This window comes from Balaenoptera physalus (assembly GCF_965194825.1).
Source record: "Balaenoptera physalus genome assembly, chromosome: 3".
Taxonomy (NCBI): domain Eukaryota; kingdom Metazoa; phylum Chordata; class Mammalia; order Artiodactyla; family Balaenopteridae; genus Balaenoptera; species Balaenoptera physalus.
Window position 1 is genome coordinate 176,740,924 of NC_138890.1, and position 12,026 is coordinate 176,752,949.

Sequence of the window (12,026 nt, forward strand, 5' to 3'; positions counted from 1 at the left end):
TGATGAGAATTGATAGGATTTGGGGATGTTCCTGTATTCTTGAATATCCATACTGAAGAAAAGGGCTCAGTGATGGTCTTTTTCCTTTTCTACAGTGGGGGGTTGGCACAGGGGGGTGTGAGACGTACTTATTTAAAACACGCAGAGACACACGTTCCTGGCACAGTTTATTATATTCTCCAAATGCAGTAGTTGTCAAAAAGCTAATAATAGTCTTTCACGTGGAAATAATTTGTCGTGTTACCCACAACACAAAACTGAGACTTTAGAAGTGGAAGCACACGTGCGATTCTTTTGGTTCTAAAGACTAAGCCCCTGTGTGAAGTCGTAAGCGCGACTCGCTGGCTTCCGTGGTGGCGGAGTGGTGCTCCCGGTGAGGAGAGGTGGGTTGTGAGTTGACACACGTGTGTGTCTGTGCACGCGCGTGCGTGCATGGGCAGCAGTGACGACTCCAAAGACGATTGCAGCGGAGGGACAGGTCTTGATTTGCCCGGGAGGAGGTCATCATCGTGGTGGTGGTGGGGCGAGGGCAGTGTCCTGTGCTCACGCAGGTAACCGACGTCTCTGTGTGTGCAGTTCCTTCCCGTGTACACCCCCTCAGAGGAGGAGAAGAAGGACCCCACTCTGTACGCCAGCAACGTGCGGCACGTGATGGCAGAGTGAGTGAGTGCCCCTTCCGCGGCGGGGTGGCGGGGTCTGCGGGAAGCCCCAGTGCCCTTGGCCTCCCTGAGCGTTCATTACTCAGTGTCCCCGTCTGCCAGTGTCGTGGCCTTGCTGTAAAACCAGTCAGCGGCACCGGGGCGACGGCTGGAACCAGCCTAGGCTGAGCATCGGCCAGACTGTGCTTGGCTGCGTGCTTTGTCTCCTGATTCTGTTGGAGGACATTTCTGCTTGTTCAACATTTGGAAGATGGTTCATTGCCACTTAATTCTGCACATTGCAAACGTCCCCATTAGCCAGCCGTCCCCAGGGGGGCTGCGTCCGTGCGCGTCCCTTGGAGACAGGCAGCGGGGCCGCGGGCGAGAGCGCTGGCCTGGGTCGGCGCGTCCTCGACACTTGCCGTCTACCCAGACGGCGTTACTAAGGTTCTTACTCCGTCCCGCCGAGCTAAGTGTGGTATTTCTGCACTTAATCTTGCGCTGCTCGTACAACAGTGTGTGTGTAGCTAGGAATATTCTCACCTGCTATTTCCCTGCAGTCCCCGCTTGTTTCAGGCCCTGGCAGCCTCAGCCCAGGCCCCAGGTGCCTTCACCCCTCCTCTCGGTCCCAGCCTCACCTGGGCAGGGGCTGCCTCTGCGTTCGGCCACGGCAGTGCCTGGAGGGGTGCTTGGACGGTGTCACCTGTGGGGAGGTGCACACAGCTGCCCTGGTGCGACTTACGCGCTAAGGGAAAGTCCATCTCCTCACTGCGGATGCGTCGTCCCCGCTTTAGTGCATTCTGTGAGACACACTGAGCAAAATCACGCGTTTAACCTCAGCCAGGCGTTCAGTCTGCCCAGGCGCCCTCAGAGTGTTAGGCGCTGGGAGCGGAGTCCAGCAAAACGCGCCCGCTCCCCTCAGGCCCCCCTTCTCCGAATCCCACATGCTCACACAGAGCTGCCGGGATGCAGGAGATGCTCGACTCCCAACTTTTGGGAAGTCAGGGCAGTGAGTGACACCCTTGCTCAACCTCTAGATAAGAAAATAATATCCACAGAGTCGCAGGCCTGACAGGTTAGGTGTAATTTTCTTTTTTTTTTAGTTCATGTTCAGACAAATTAACTATTAAATATTTTAAATATGTATCCTAAAGAAACTTGTATGGCGTCGTATGATCTGTGTTAACAGAGACGCGTCATGTTCAGTGGAAAAGGGCAGAAACCCATCGAGTCTCCCCTTGCCTCACAGCCAGAACCACGGAGGTGGGCCGTCAGTCACCTCCCTGGTCTTTAGTCACACCGGGGCTGCACCTGGGAAGGGCCAAGGTCCCGACAAGCTTTGCAGGCGGCCCCTGGGCCAGCCTCATCCCCCTTCCTGTGGATAGCCCGGGAGCTCCTGGGGCAGTTCTGGCGTCTGTCCCCACGCGACCAGGCCTAAGTGCTCTTAAGCGGAATTTAGCAGCCTCGGAAAGAAGCCTTCAAAGTCACTGTTTCCTTATTACCTGACTGCACACAGCATTGCCATGGCAACAAGGAACTATAGCTGTGCCCCAGTACCCGCCAGGGACTGGTTCCAGGACCTTCGGAGACCAAAATCCAAGGATGCTCGAGTCCCTTATGTGAGACAGTCTAGTGCAGCTGCCCTCTGTGTCCTTGGATGTGGAACTGCGGATCTGGAGGGCCGACTGTCCCATCGAAATGAGTAAACGCCCTTTCAGTTACGGAGGCGGGGTTGGGGGGGCAGTTTTCTATATGTGGTAGATTTCCTACTGTGAATGCGCTTTCCGTAATAGTCAGGAGGAGGCTGTTTTTCTTGAAATCTGACGCCGCTCTGTGGAATGACTGGGTTGTGACTCTCCCTGACTTCAGGGCGGTGCCAGCACAGAGCAGCGGCCCCTGCTGCCCGCAAAGATGACTTGAGCTGAACTGACCACCGCTGCGGGCAGCGTCGTCCTCTTGAGGGCGCTAGATGCGCGCTAGTTCCCTAGTGGGCGGAAACCACAGTGATGCCAGGCTAACCCCGAAGCTGGGGCAGCCCCGGGTTCCAAGTAATTGAGGTTTGGGGTCAGCTATTCAGCCTTTATGTTTAGTGCTGAATATGGTCTTTATTTTGTTTATTTGTTTTTTTTTTCTATTTTGGCCACACCTCGAGGCATGTAGGGTTGTTCCCCGACCAGGGATGGAACCCGGGCCGCTTCAGTGAAAGCGCCAAATCCTAACCACTAGGCCACCAGGGGACTCCCTGAACGTGGCCTTTAAGCATCACCCTTCCGCCCACCTCAGCGTCCAGAGCACTGGCTCTGCTGCCCCGAGGGGCCGGAGGGGGAGGCTGATGGCGGTGCCCTCCTCTCTCACAGGGCCCTGGGCGTCTCCGTAACTGACTACACGTTTGAGGACTGCCAGCTGGCCCTGGCGGAAGGCCAGCTTCGTCTCCCCGCGGACACCTGCCTTCTAGAGTTTGCCAGGCTGGTGAGGGGCCTGGGGTGAGTTCTCTGGTCCTTTCTCTTGAGCGCCTAGTTGGAGGCAGTGCTCCGGTGGGCGCCTGTGACACCGCAGTGAGATGGTTCACAGAGGGGAGAGGCTCTGTGCCAGCCCGGACACCCACCAGGACGCCACAGAGTCTCCGCCTGGGCACTTGGTGACCGAGCTGGAGGTCACGGGTGGCGGGCAATCGAGTTAATTAATGGTGCTTTTCCTGAGGTTTGGGGTTTTTTTTTTTTTCTCTTTTTCAAATACCAGCTTCATTCCACACAGAAGTAAGTGTCTTAAACCCTGAATGGTCGGCCCTGGCTGTCTCTTTATGGACGCCCCCCTGCCCGCCGTCCGCCATCCCCTGAGGACCTACCCAAGGGGGGGCCTCTACACCCACAGGGGTGTCAGTGCTTGTGCGGACGCTCACACAGGGCACACTCGTGCCTTCAAACTCCTGGAAGAGCCTCTTTTCTCGAGGACTGACTGCTGCCTGGTCTATGAATCGCTTTAATGTTTTGTTGGGTCTTAATACATAACAGTAAATCTGCCATTTTCAGCATTTTGTAATTTTATTGAAAAAAAATGTTCCCCTCATTTTTTGTTTAGGCTAAAACCAGAAAAACTCGAACGCGATCTGGACAGACATGCAGAAAGCGCCAGGATGAAGCAGGGCGGGAGCTTGACTCTGCCCAAGTTCGCGGCGCAGCTGGAGGTCCCTGAGTCCGAGGCGCTGGAGGACCTGTTTGCCCTGTTTGATGAGGTAAGGCCTTGGCGGGGGGGGGGGGTTGGGGGCAGCTGTTTCCCTTGTGATAGAAATGTTCTTCAGACAATTTTGGAAGCAGAGAAGGGGAGACCAGCCCTTGTTGCCCATCCTCCCAGCCACCCACTCTTTTGGGGTATTTTCTCCCCAAAAGATGCTGTCAAATGCACACAGAAATTTGGCTTTAAATCAGCGTTTGCTGATAAACACGCCTGTAGTTTGGGGTTTTTTTAAGCGGGTTGCCAAAAGGCCTGTGACGTCACACCCATGCTCGGGAGGGGGCAGGGCTGTCTCCTCAAAGCGTCTCTTCCCAGAGAGGCGGCGGGGAGATGGACATGCGGGAGTACGTGGTCGCCTTGTCCGTCGTCTGCCGGCCGTCCCAGACCCTGGACACCATCCAGCTGGCGTTCAAGGTAAGCGTGGCGTTTACGTGACTTTTAATCTGCGGGGTCAGTGAGACCTGGGTCACGTGAGGCCTGTGATACTTTTTATAGTCCCTTCTGACTTTGGTAAACCTACTGTTTGCCTGCTCTACTCACGTAGCCTGTACTAGCCATCGTTTGTAAAAAGGCCGCAAACCTCCTCTACTTGACTTCTCCCTGGAATCAGAGTCCTGACTCATAAGGAGAGTGTGGAGAAGGGTCTTCCTGAGTCCTGGATGCCTGAGCAGGACCAGTGGGTCCTATCTCCCAACACGGCCTCCCCATCAGCCTGTTGACCAGAGGAAAGCAGGGCTTCGGGACTAAGGAGCCGCCTGCCCCGGCGTAGCCCAGAGCCAGGCTGTTCACCATGGGTGCAGTGAGCCTGGGAGACTGGGGAAGGCCCATGATGGGCTGCCGGCCCCCCCGCAGATCCACCTGGCTGTCCTCAAGCATGGCCTCACCTGGTCAGTCCCCTAGGATGGAGCTGGGCACGCTTTGCCACCTAGAGACATTCTGTCTGTGTCTCCCAGGTGCAACCCACATTAGCCAGACTCACGAAAACATGACATATAGCTCAGGAAGCCGCTGCCACTCACTGCCGGGAGAACCCCTTCTCTCCCTTCTGACCCCAGCAGACCCTCTCCCTGGCACACTGGGAGAGTCCCCCACGGTGCAGGGCGGCTTCTGCGGGTCAGGCCAAGGGGGTTAATCAGGTGGCGGCAGTGGTCCTCGGTAGCGCCCTGTCTCAGAAAGGCTGTCCCCTCCTCCGGCCTTGGCGGGCACCTCCCAGGGTTGCCCTTGGGCTCATCGCCCCTGTGCCGGTGCTGCCTTGGCCACGCCCCATCTGGTGGCCCTGCAGCAGCTTCTCTGACGTCTCCCGTGGACTCTGCTGCCACGACAGTGGCTGGCAGGGAGGTGACCAGCTTGTTTCTCAGTGAAACAGTTGAGCATGAGCATGACCACCTTCTAGCAGCGCTCACAAGGCCCCCACCTGAGGGCAGGTGCAAGGGCTGCGGGGAGGATGGCACCGCTTGTGCCGCCTTGTGGGTCCCGGCACTTCTCCACGACGACCTCCCCTGCAGTGCCCACCCCTCACGGGCCCCCTGGGAAGGCAGACAGCCCCGTGCCCGGGCATCCCCATGGTGGTGCCGGTGTGTCCTGCTCATGTGGACATCCCACCGCGGGAAGCCCACCTCTAGGCAGGAGGGCAGAGTGAACGCTCCAAAAAGTCTGGGGGGTTGGGGAGCAGGTTGGTCAGGGGGCCCCCAGCGTGGGGAGGAGAGCCCGCAGACAGCGCGGGGGTGACGGCCCCCAGCTCTCCTGCAGCCCCTGGTCAGGCTGGGGGGAGGCAGGGGCCACTCCTCCAAAACTGGGGCAGGAGGAGGAGGACGTCAGGAGCTTACGGCGCAGGATGGAATGCGGTCGTGTGCTGGTCTCAGCCCGTCAGTAGCCAGGGTTGCGGCTGGACCGGCCCCTGGGGTTCTCAGTGTGACTGCAGTACGCCCTCGGCGACAACCATCAGGGAACTTTGAAAAGACAGATCTATTACTCACAGGTCCTGGAGGGCACACGGCGCGCCCTGGGTGCAGCGAGGTCACAGGTCACGGGGAGAGAGTGTGGATCTGCGGCTCTGCCTTTGTCGGGGTTGAGGGTAGGGGCCTAGGGTTTTGGGGGTTCACTCTTTCTTGGCGAATTTAAAGTGTAAGAGTGGGAATTAGGGCACGGGAAAGGAGAAGCAGGGTCACTGAGGTGGTCAGTTATGTGGGTCACCCAGGCCCTTCTGGAAGGGGGACCTCACGGGCAGCGGGGCGGCCTGGCTCCTTTCCTGGCGGTTTCACCGGTCACCGCGACTCACAGCCGCAGTGTGTCCATTCAGGTGGGCATCCGTGAAGTGGGCACCTCGCAGCCAAAGGCTGAACGCCAGGTCCTCACGTTGCAGTGTATATACCACCCTTTCCTGGTGGATTTAAAACACAAGAGCAGGGAACTGAAGGCTCCTGGCTGCCACCCTGCCCGAGGTGCTCAGTGCTCCCGAGGGCTCGGACGTGCAGCTGAGTTCCCGCCATTCTGAGCCTGTGGTATCTGGGCCGGCCGGAGAGCTGGGAACGCCAAGGAGGAGAAGCAGCTGCCCTGGACAGTCGGGGCTGGCGGGGCCACGGGGTGACGCCTGCCCCTGCCTTGCAGATGTACGGGTCGCAGGAGGATGGCAGCATAGACGAGCACGCCCTGTCCAGCATCCTCAAGACCGCCTTGGGAGTGGCTGAGCTGACCGTGACCGACCTCTTCCGGGCGATCGACCAAGAGGAGAAGGGCAGGATCACGTTCGGTGGGTGGCTGGGCGCTGGGGAGGACGCCCCTAGTGCGAGGTGGGGGAGGCGCTGCCCCCTGCACTCTCGCCAGGCTCTCCTGAAACCTGGCAGGGCTGCGGTGGGAGCTTCCCGTCTCGCTTCTGCAGGCCATTAACAGAAGCACGTTCCCAGCCCAGCTGTAAAGTAGGCGCCATCCCCAGGGCTGCGGCCGGGCTGAGATCAGGGTCCCCGGTGCGGGGCGGGACTCCGTGCCCGGCCCGTCAGGACCGACTCCTGGGGCATCTCCTCTCCCAGGGTTTTGGCTGCATCACCTGTTGCCACACAAAGCGGGACAGCCGAGCTCCTCAGGAGCTGGGACCGGAACCCGCCTGGGGACCGAGGCCGGGGCGGTGGGAGCAGCAGGGGCCCCAGAAGGCGGCCGCGCAGCGCGCCGGCCCGCGTGCGCATCTGAGGCTGGGCCTGTAATCTCCCTAAAGGAAGAGGAGACGTTTGCTCAGGAAAGGTCATTGTGCGCGTTGTGTTTGGATGGGTTTTTAAATCGCATCCAAATGTCAGGCAGGAGCCGCGGCGCGCTGGTCTGGGTGTGCGCGCGTGTCTGCGCGGAAGGGGGCCGTGCCTCCCGGTGAGCGGGTGCTACTGCTGAGCCCTGACCGACCACGGACTCCCGTGGAGGCGGCTCCGCTCCCAGCGGGAGCACGGCGTCTCCCTGCAGCCGCTGGGGCTTGCGGTGCCCTGGGCCCAGGCCTCTCAGCATCGCCGAGCCCCCAGGGTGCCCCAGCGCCGGCCCGAGGGCGCTCCCCACCCCGGCGCCGGGACCCGGGGCCACCGGGAGACACACAGCCGCGCAGGCCCCACGATGGCTCGGGGTGGCTCTCTGCGCGCCTGGTGTCCCCAGGGCCTAGCTGTGTCCGTCGAGGCTGCTGCCTCGGGGGCACCGGGCCGCTGCCGGATGCTGAGCACCGAAAGCAGGAGCCGCTGAGAGGACGTGAGAGCTGCCCTGGTCTTCACGGGGACTGGGGCGCAGAGAAAACGGAGGTGCGGTGCCGCGCGGCCTCCCGGGGGTCCACGCAGATGCCGCGACGCCCCCAGGGTGTGAGCGGGGCGCCAGGGAGAGTCCCCGGACTCTAGACCTTTGCCCCCGCAGGCCGGTAACCGAGGTGCCTTTGTCTTTCCAGCCGACTTCGAGAGGTTTGCCGAAGCGTACCCCGACTTCGCGGAGGAGTACCTGTACCCCAAGCAGACGCGCTCCCAGAGCTGCACACAGACGCCCCCGGCTCCCACCCCCAACGGCTTCTGCGCCGACTTCAGCCCCGAAGACTCGGCCGCTGGGACGGAGGCTTTTCGTAAGAAGCTGGACTAGGACGTAAGGTTCTGGAGAGACGAGGCCGCTCCCCAGCCGCTGCCCCGTTTGCCGTGACAGCATGCGGGCTCCACGCTCCCACACGTGCTGTCCCTTTCCCGCCCTCGGGCCCGAGTCCTAGAGCAGCGCGGGCCCGAGGCCGTGGCCGCGCGCGCCCTGACCGGCGTGGTGGGCTCGTGGGGGTGTCTCCCGGGGCTCCCTTCCAGGCGGCACTCGGGGGCCGGCCCGGGCGTTGCTCTCTTTTCACCTCGAGCCTCCCGTTTTGTTTCCATCCTCTCCCACCGTCCCTGCTGGTCCGTTCCAGGCCGCGCAGGCCGGCGGCTGCCACACGCACCTGAAAGCGGGACGTGTCACCCGCGTTTCGATTCCGGCACAAAGTCTCTGCCGACCTCGGTGGAATCGGTGGGCAGAACCGCCATCTGATTTTTCAACGTTTCTATATTTGCAGGAGCTCATGAGTATTTTATAAACTTCATTTAGATACTTCGGGAAACACTCAGCATTTTTTTACGAAAAGAGAATTGCTTTTCTACTTCATCTTCCTTTGAGGGTCAGGGGATGTTTATTTATAGGCCCTTTTCCTGACAGACCCCGAGGCTGTCTGGGGCTTTGAGCTAACTCTCCCTCCGGCCTCTCTCGACCAGGGAGCTCCTCTCCATTGGGGCACCCGGCCCGGAACCACTTTTTTGCCTCCTCAGTCCTTTACAAACCCCCTCTTTTTATACCAGCTTGGGGTTTGTGTTTCCATGTGACGTGATCTACTTCACCAAAGTGTCAGCTCCGATCAGAGCATTGAATGTTGGGGAGATGAGGTGGGCCGAGTGGAAATAGGGGGGGGAGTTCCTGTCTCCTGGGCCGGGGGCCCCAGGGGACGGTGCCGCTCTGGAAGGCCCCGCGTGCGCTGACTGTCCCCCCCCTTCGCACCAGGGTTCTCCGGGCATCTGGAGCCGGATGAGCCTCGGGGAAGGAGGGGTTGGGGAGCAGCGGCGACAGGCATTTGGGGCGCCCGGGAGGCCTGGGGGGCTCCAGTCCCTCTCTGTGTCCGGGGGCGTCGGCGGGGGGGCAGCGCCACTGGGCTCGGGGAGGGGTTCCAGGTGCTGCCTTCACTCTCATGAAACCACCTTGATCCATCTCCTTGTGACATGACTAGAAACCTGTCCTCAAAGCACAATGACAACCACACACTGAGTTTGTTCCCTGAAGCAAAGCCTCTGGGTCTGTTTGGGAAATTGTTTTTGAGTTTCTAAGATGATTGGATTTTCTCTTGGGGGCATCTCCATAGGAAGTGACCACCAGAGCCAGAAGTACAGGGAAAATGTTTACTAACTTCCTGAGGCTTGGAGATGCGCGTGTCTACAGTTAGACGTCAGAAAAGGAAACACCCTTAACTTCCGTTCATTCCGAAGCCCCTCCTGCCCCGCGCAGGGTGCGGGGTGACTGACATCATTCCAGGGCGCTCGCCCGTCAGGCACAGAGCTTCCCACACGGCCTTGGTAGCAAACAGGACTGATTTCATGATCGTGGGATGCGTGGAGTTTCATTTTTAAAAGAGAAAAACCCACACCTGGCAATGAAGGAGGTGAACAAGCTGAGATGTTCTGAGGAAGGGTCTGGGCCCCGCGTCTGTGGATGAAGGGTTTTTGAATGAAATGCCACTGTGCGTTTTCAGGAAAAAGTCTCTGATAAACAGACACTGAATGGATGTTTGTTCCTCCTGATCTTGTTTTCTCTTTCGCAGCGACTTAGGGTCGCAGTCATCCAGAACTGTGAATGTACAGAGCTCGGGACTGAGTCCCCTTGTGTGGGCCCAGGAGCCACAGAGGCGCCCGCCGCCTGCACAGGCCCTGCCCGGCGCGAGGAGGGTGGGACGGGTGCCTCCAAACGAACTTGGGGTTTTGGGGTTTTCAATGGAACGAATAAAACGCAAAGTCTTACGTACTTGAGGACGTATTTGTTATGTGCGGTTTTTTTCATCAGAAAGACAACAGCAGACGTGACGCAGGGTGTGACAGGAGAACCAGTCCCGCTGGAATTTCTTAGTGCTTTTCCAGGACGTTGGGGAAGCATCGTAATTGAACTTCTGTAGAAAAAGCTTTCTGGATGGCAAAGGGAGGGTCGGAGGTTTCGCTGGCATGCAGACAGCGGCTGACGTCTCACAGAGCTCAGCCTTGTAGGCTGTTTGCCGACCTGCTGAGCTGGTTTCTATAATTTCTCTGCGAAACACGCACCTTCTACGTACGCTTTGTCGAGCAGAGAGAGACAGGAATCTTGAATTCGTCCTATTAAATCAGTGAAGGATTTAGAAATAGAAGTGAAAGAAAGATCTGATGTACTGCAGTCCCAAAAACTGTATAGGAGAAAATTGAGGTTGTGTAGCCAGCGGCTTCCGGATGGAGTGACACAGCATCGTGTTCGTGTCGTAAGTCAGGGAAGCCGGAGAGGGAGCCCGTGGTCTGACCCCATCGGGGCGGCAGCGGAGGAAATGCACCAGAATGACATTCATGCACCAACAGGGGTAGGCATTGGCCCTTCCTAAGATAACAAATGGGTGTTGCCTTTGAAATTGGTTAAAATTTGCTCAAGTCTGTAAGTTAAAAAAAGGGCCAGGGCTTCCCTGGTGGCGCAGTGGTTGAGAATCTGCCTGCTAATGCAGGGCACACGGGTTCGAGCCCTGGTCTGGGAAGATCCCACATGCCGCGAAGCAACTAGGCCCGTGAGCCACAACAACTGAGCCTGCGCGTCTGGAGCCTGTGCTCCGCAACAAGAGAGGCCGTGACAGTGAGAGGCCCACGCACCGCGATGAAGAGTGGCTCCCGCTTGCCGCAACTAGAGAAAGCCCTCTCACATAAACAAAGACCCAACACAGCCAAAAATAAATAAATTAATTTTAAAAAAAAAAAAAAAAAAAAAAAAAAAAGGGCCAAAGCAAGCCAGGGTCTGGACATTTCACATTCAAAGCTGGACGCAGCTTCCCAGTCGAAGGAAGGGGACAAGCAGCCTCTGGGAGCTGGTGGAGGGGGCGGGAGGGGAGGGCACACTGCCCTGGGACCTCCCGTGGCTTCTGGGGGTTCCCAGCGCCCCAGAGGGGACAGGTGTTAAGGAGCGGTGGGCGCTCAAGGTGTTCCTGGTGGCGACTCCTACAGAAGCAGAAGGTTCACCTCTGCCCAGCCCCCTGCCCCCATTTGCTGATCCAACCCGAAGCCTTCCAGCCTGTGGGACAGTGGCAGCCCCCGGCCCCCTCCTGGGGCAGAGCTCCGCACGCGGGGGTGCCGCCGAGAGCAGCAGGTGGCCAGTGGCCCGACAGCCCATCCCTCCAGCCACGCAGCGCCCAGCCTCACTCCTTCCTGCGAGGGAGTGACGCACGGGATGTCATGGTCACTTCTGCAAACACAGAGGCTCCACGTCCTCCCAGAAAGTAAGATCCAGGGAACCCCCGCGTCCACCCCGGTGATGTTCATTCTTCTGGTGCTGGCAGACACCCCTCGATGCTCTGCCACACGGAAAACCAAGTCTTCCCTAGCTCCCAAAGTGCCCGCTCCTCACCACTGCCGTTCCCTGTGTAAACTGAGGGCACACACACACTCACACGCACACACACACACACACACACCAGGCAGGAAGGCAGCTGCAAGGGCGCTGCTGTCCTCACTTCCGGGGCCGGTTGTGTGGCTGAGGCCAATATTTACGACTTCCTTCCTCCCTCTGCCATCCCCCCTCCCCCGTCCCCCGTCCCCCGTCCCCTGTCCTCCCTCCTCCCTCCCCCATCCCCCCTCCCCCGTCCCCCACCCCCTGTCCCCTGTCCCGTCCCCCGTCCCGTCCCCCCTCCCCCGTCCTGTGTTCCCCACCGCACCTTGGACTGTTGGGTCTTTGCCCAGTGAGAAGACTCAAATTTTCACTCCAAAGTATCCGGAGCCTGTGGTCCTGCCTCTGCTACTCACAGGATTTGTCCTGAAAGTGCCGAGAAGCAGCCAGAGGAGCCCCGGGCCCCTTCCCCTGCCGGCGTCAGCACCCGTGACACCCCCGGTCCTGTCTCGTCGCTGGCAGGAGGAGCCCCGGGTCCCTTCC

At 59.3% G+C, this 12,026-nt stretch overlaps 1 protein-coding gene across 8 annotated transcripts in view; it reads left to right on the plus strand.

The window, feature by feature from the left end:
• Positions 1–9,907, plus strand: part of LPCAT1 (lysophosphatidylcholine acyltransferase 1) — a 41,154-nt gene extending 31,247 nt beyond the window's left edge. For 3 of the 8 annotated variants that reach the window (XM_082456360.1, XM_082456363.1, XM_082456366.1), the window contains 6 exons: positions 577–659; positions 2,996–3,121; positions 3,717–3,870; positions 4,185–4,283; positions 7,777–7,964; positions 9,700–9,907. In XM_082456360.1, coding sequence (XP_082312486.1) covers positions 577–659; positions 2,996–3,121; positions 3,717–3,870; positions 4,185–4,283; positions 7,777–7,964; positions 9,700–9,904 — 855 coding nt within the window. In that variant the 3' untranslated portion in view covers positions 9,905–9,907. Of the gene's footprint in view, positions 1–576; positions 660–2,995; positions 3,122–3,716; positions 3,871–4,155; positions 4,284–6,476; positions 6,619–7,776 lie in introns of all 8 variants that reach the window. The other 5 variants (XM_082456362.1, XR_014262044.1, XM_082456365.1 and 2 more) reach the window with 5 other exon arrangements.
• The last annotated feature ends 2,119 nt before the right edge of the window (positions 9,908–12,026 follow it).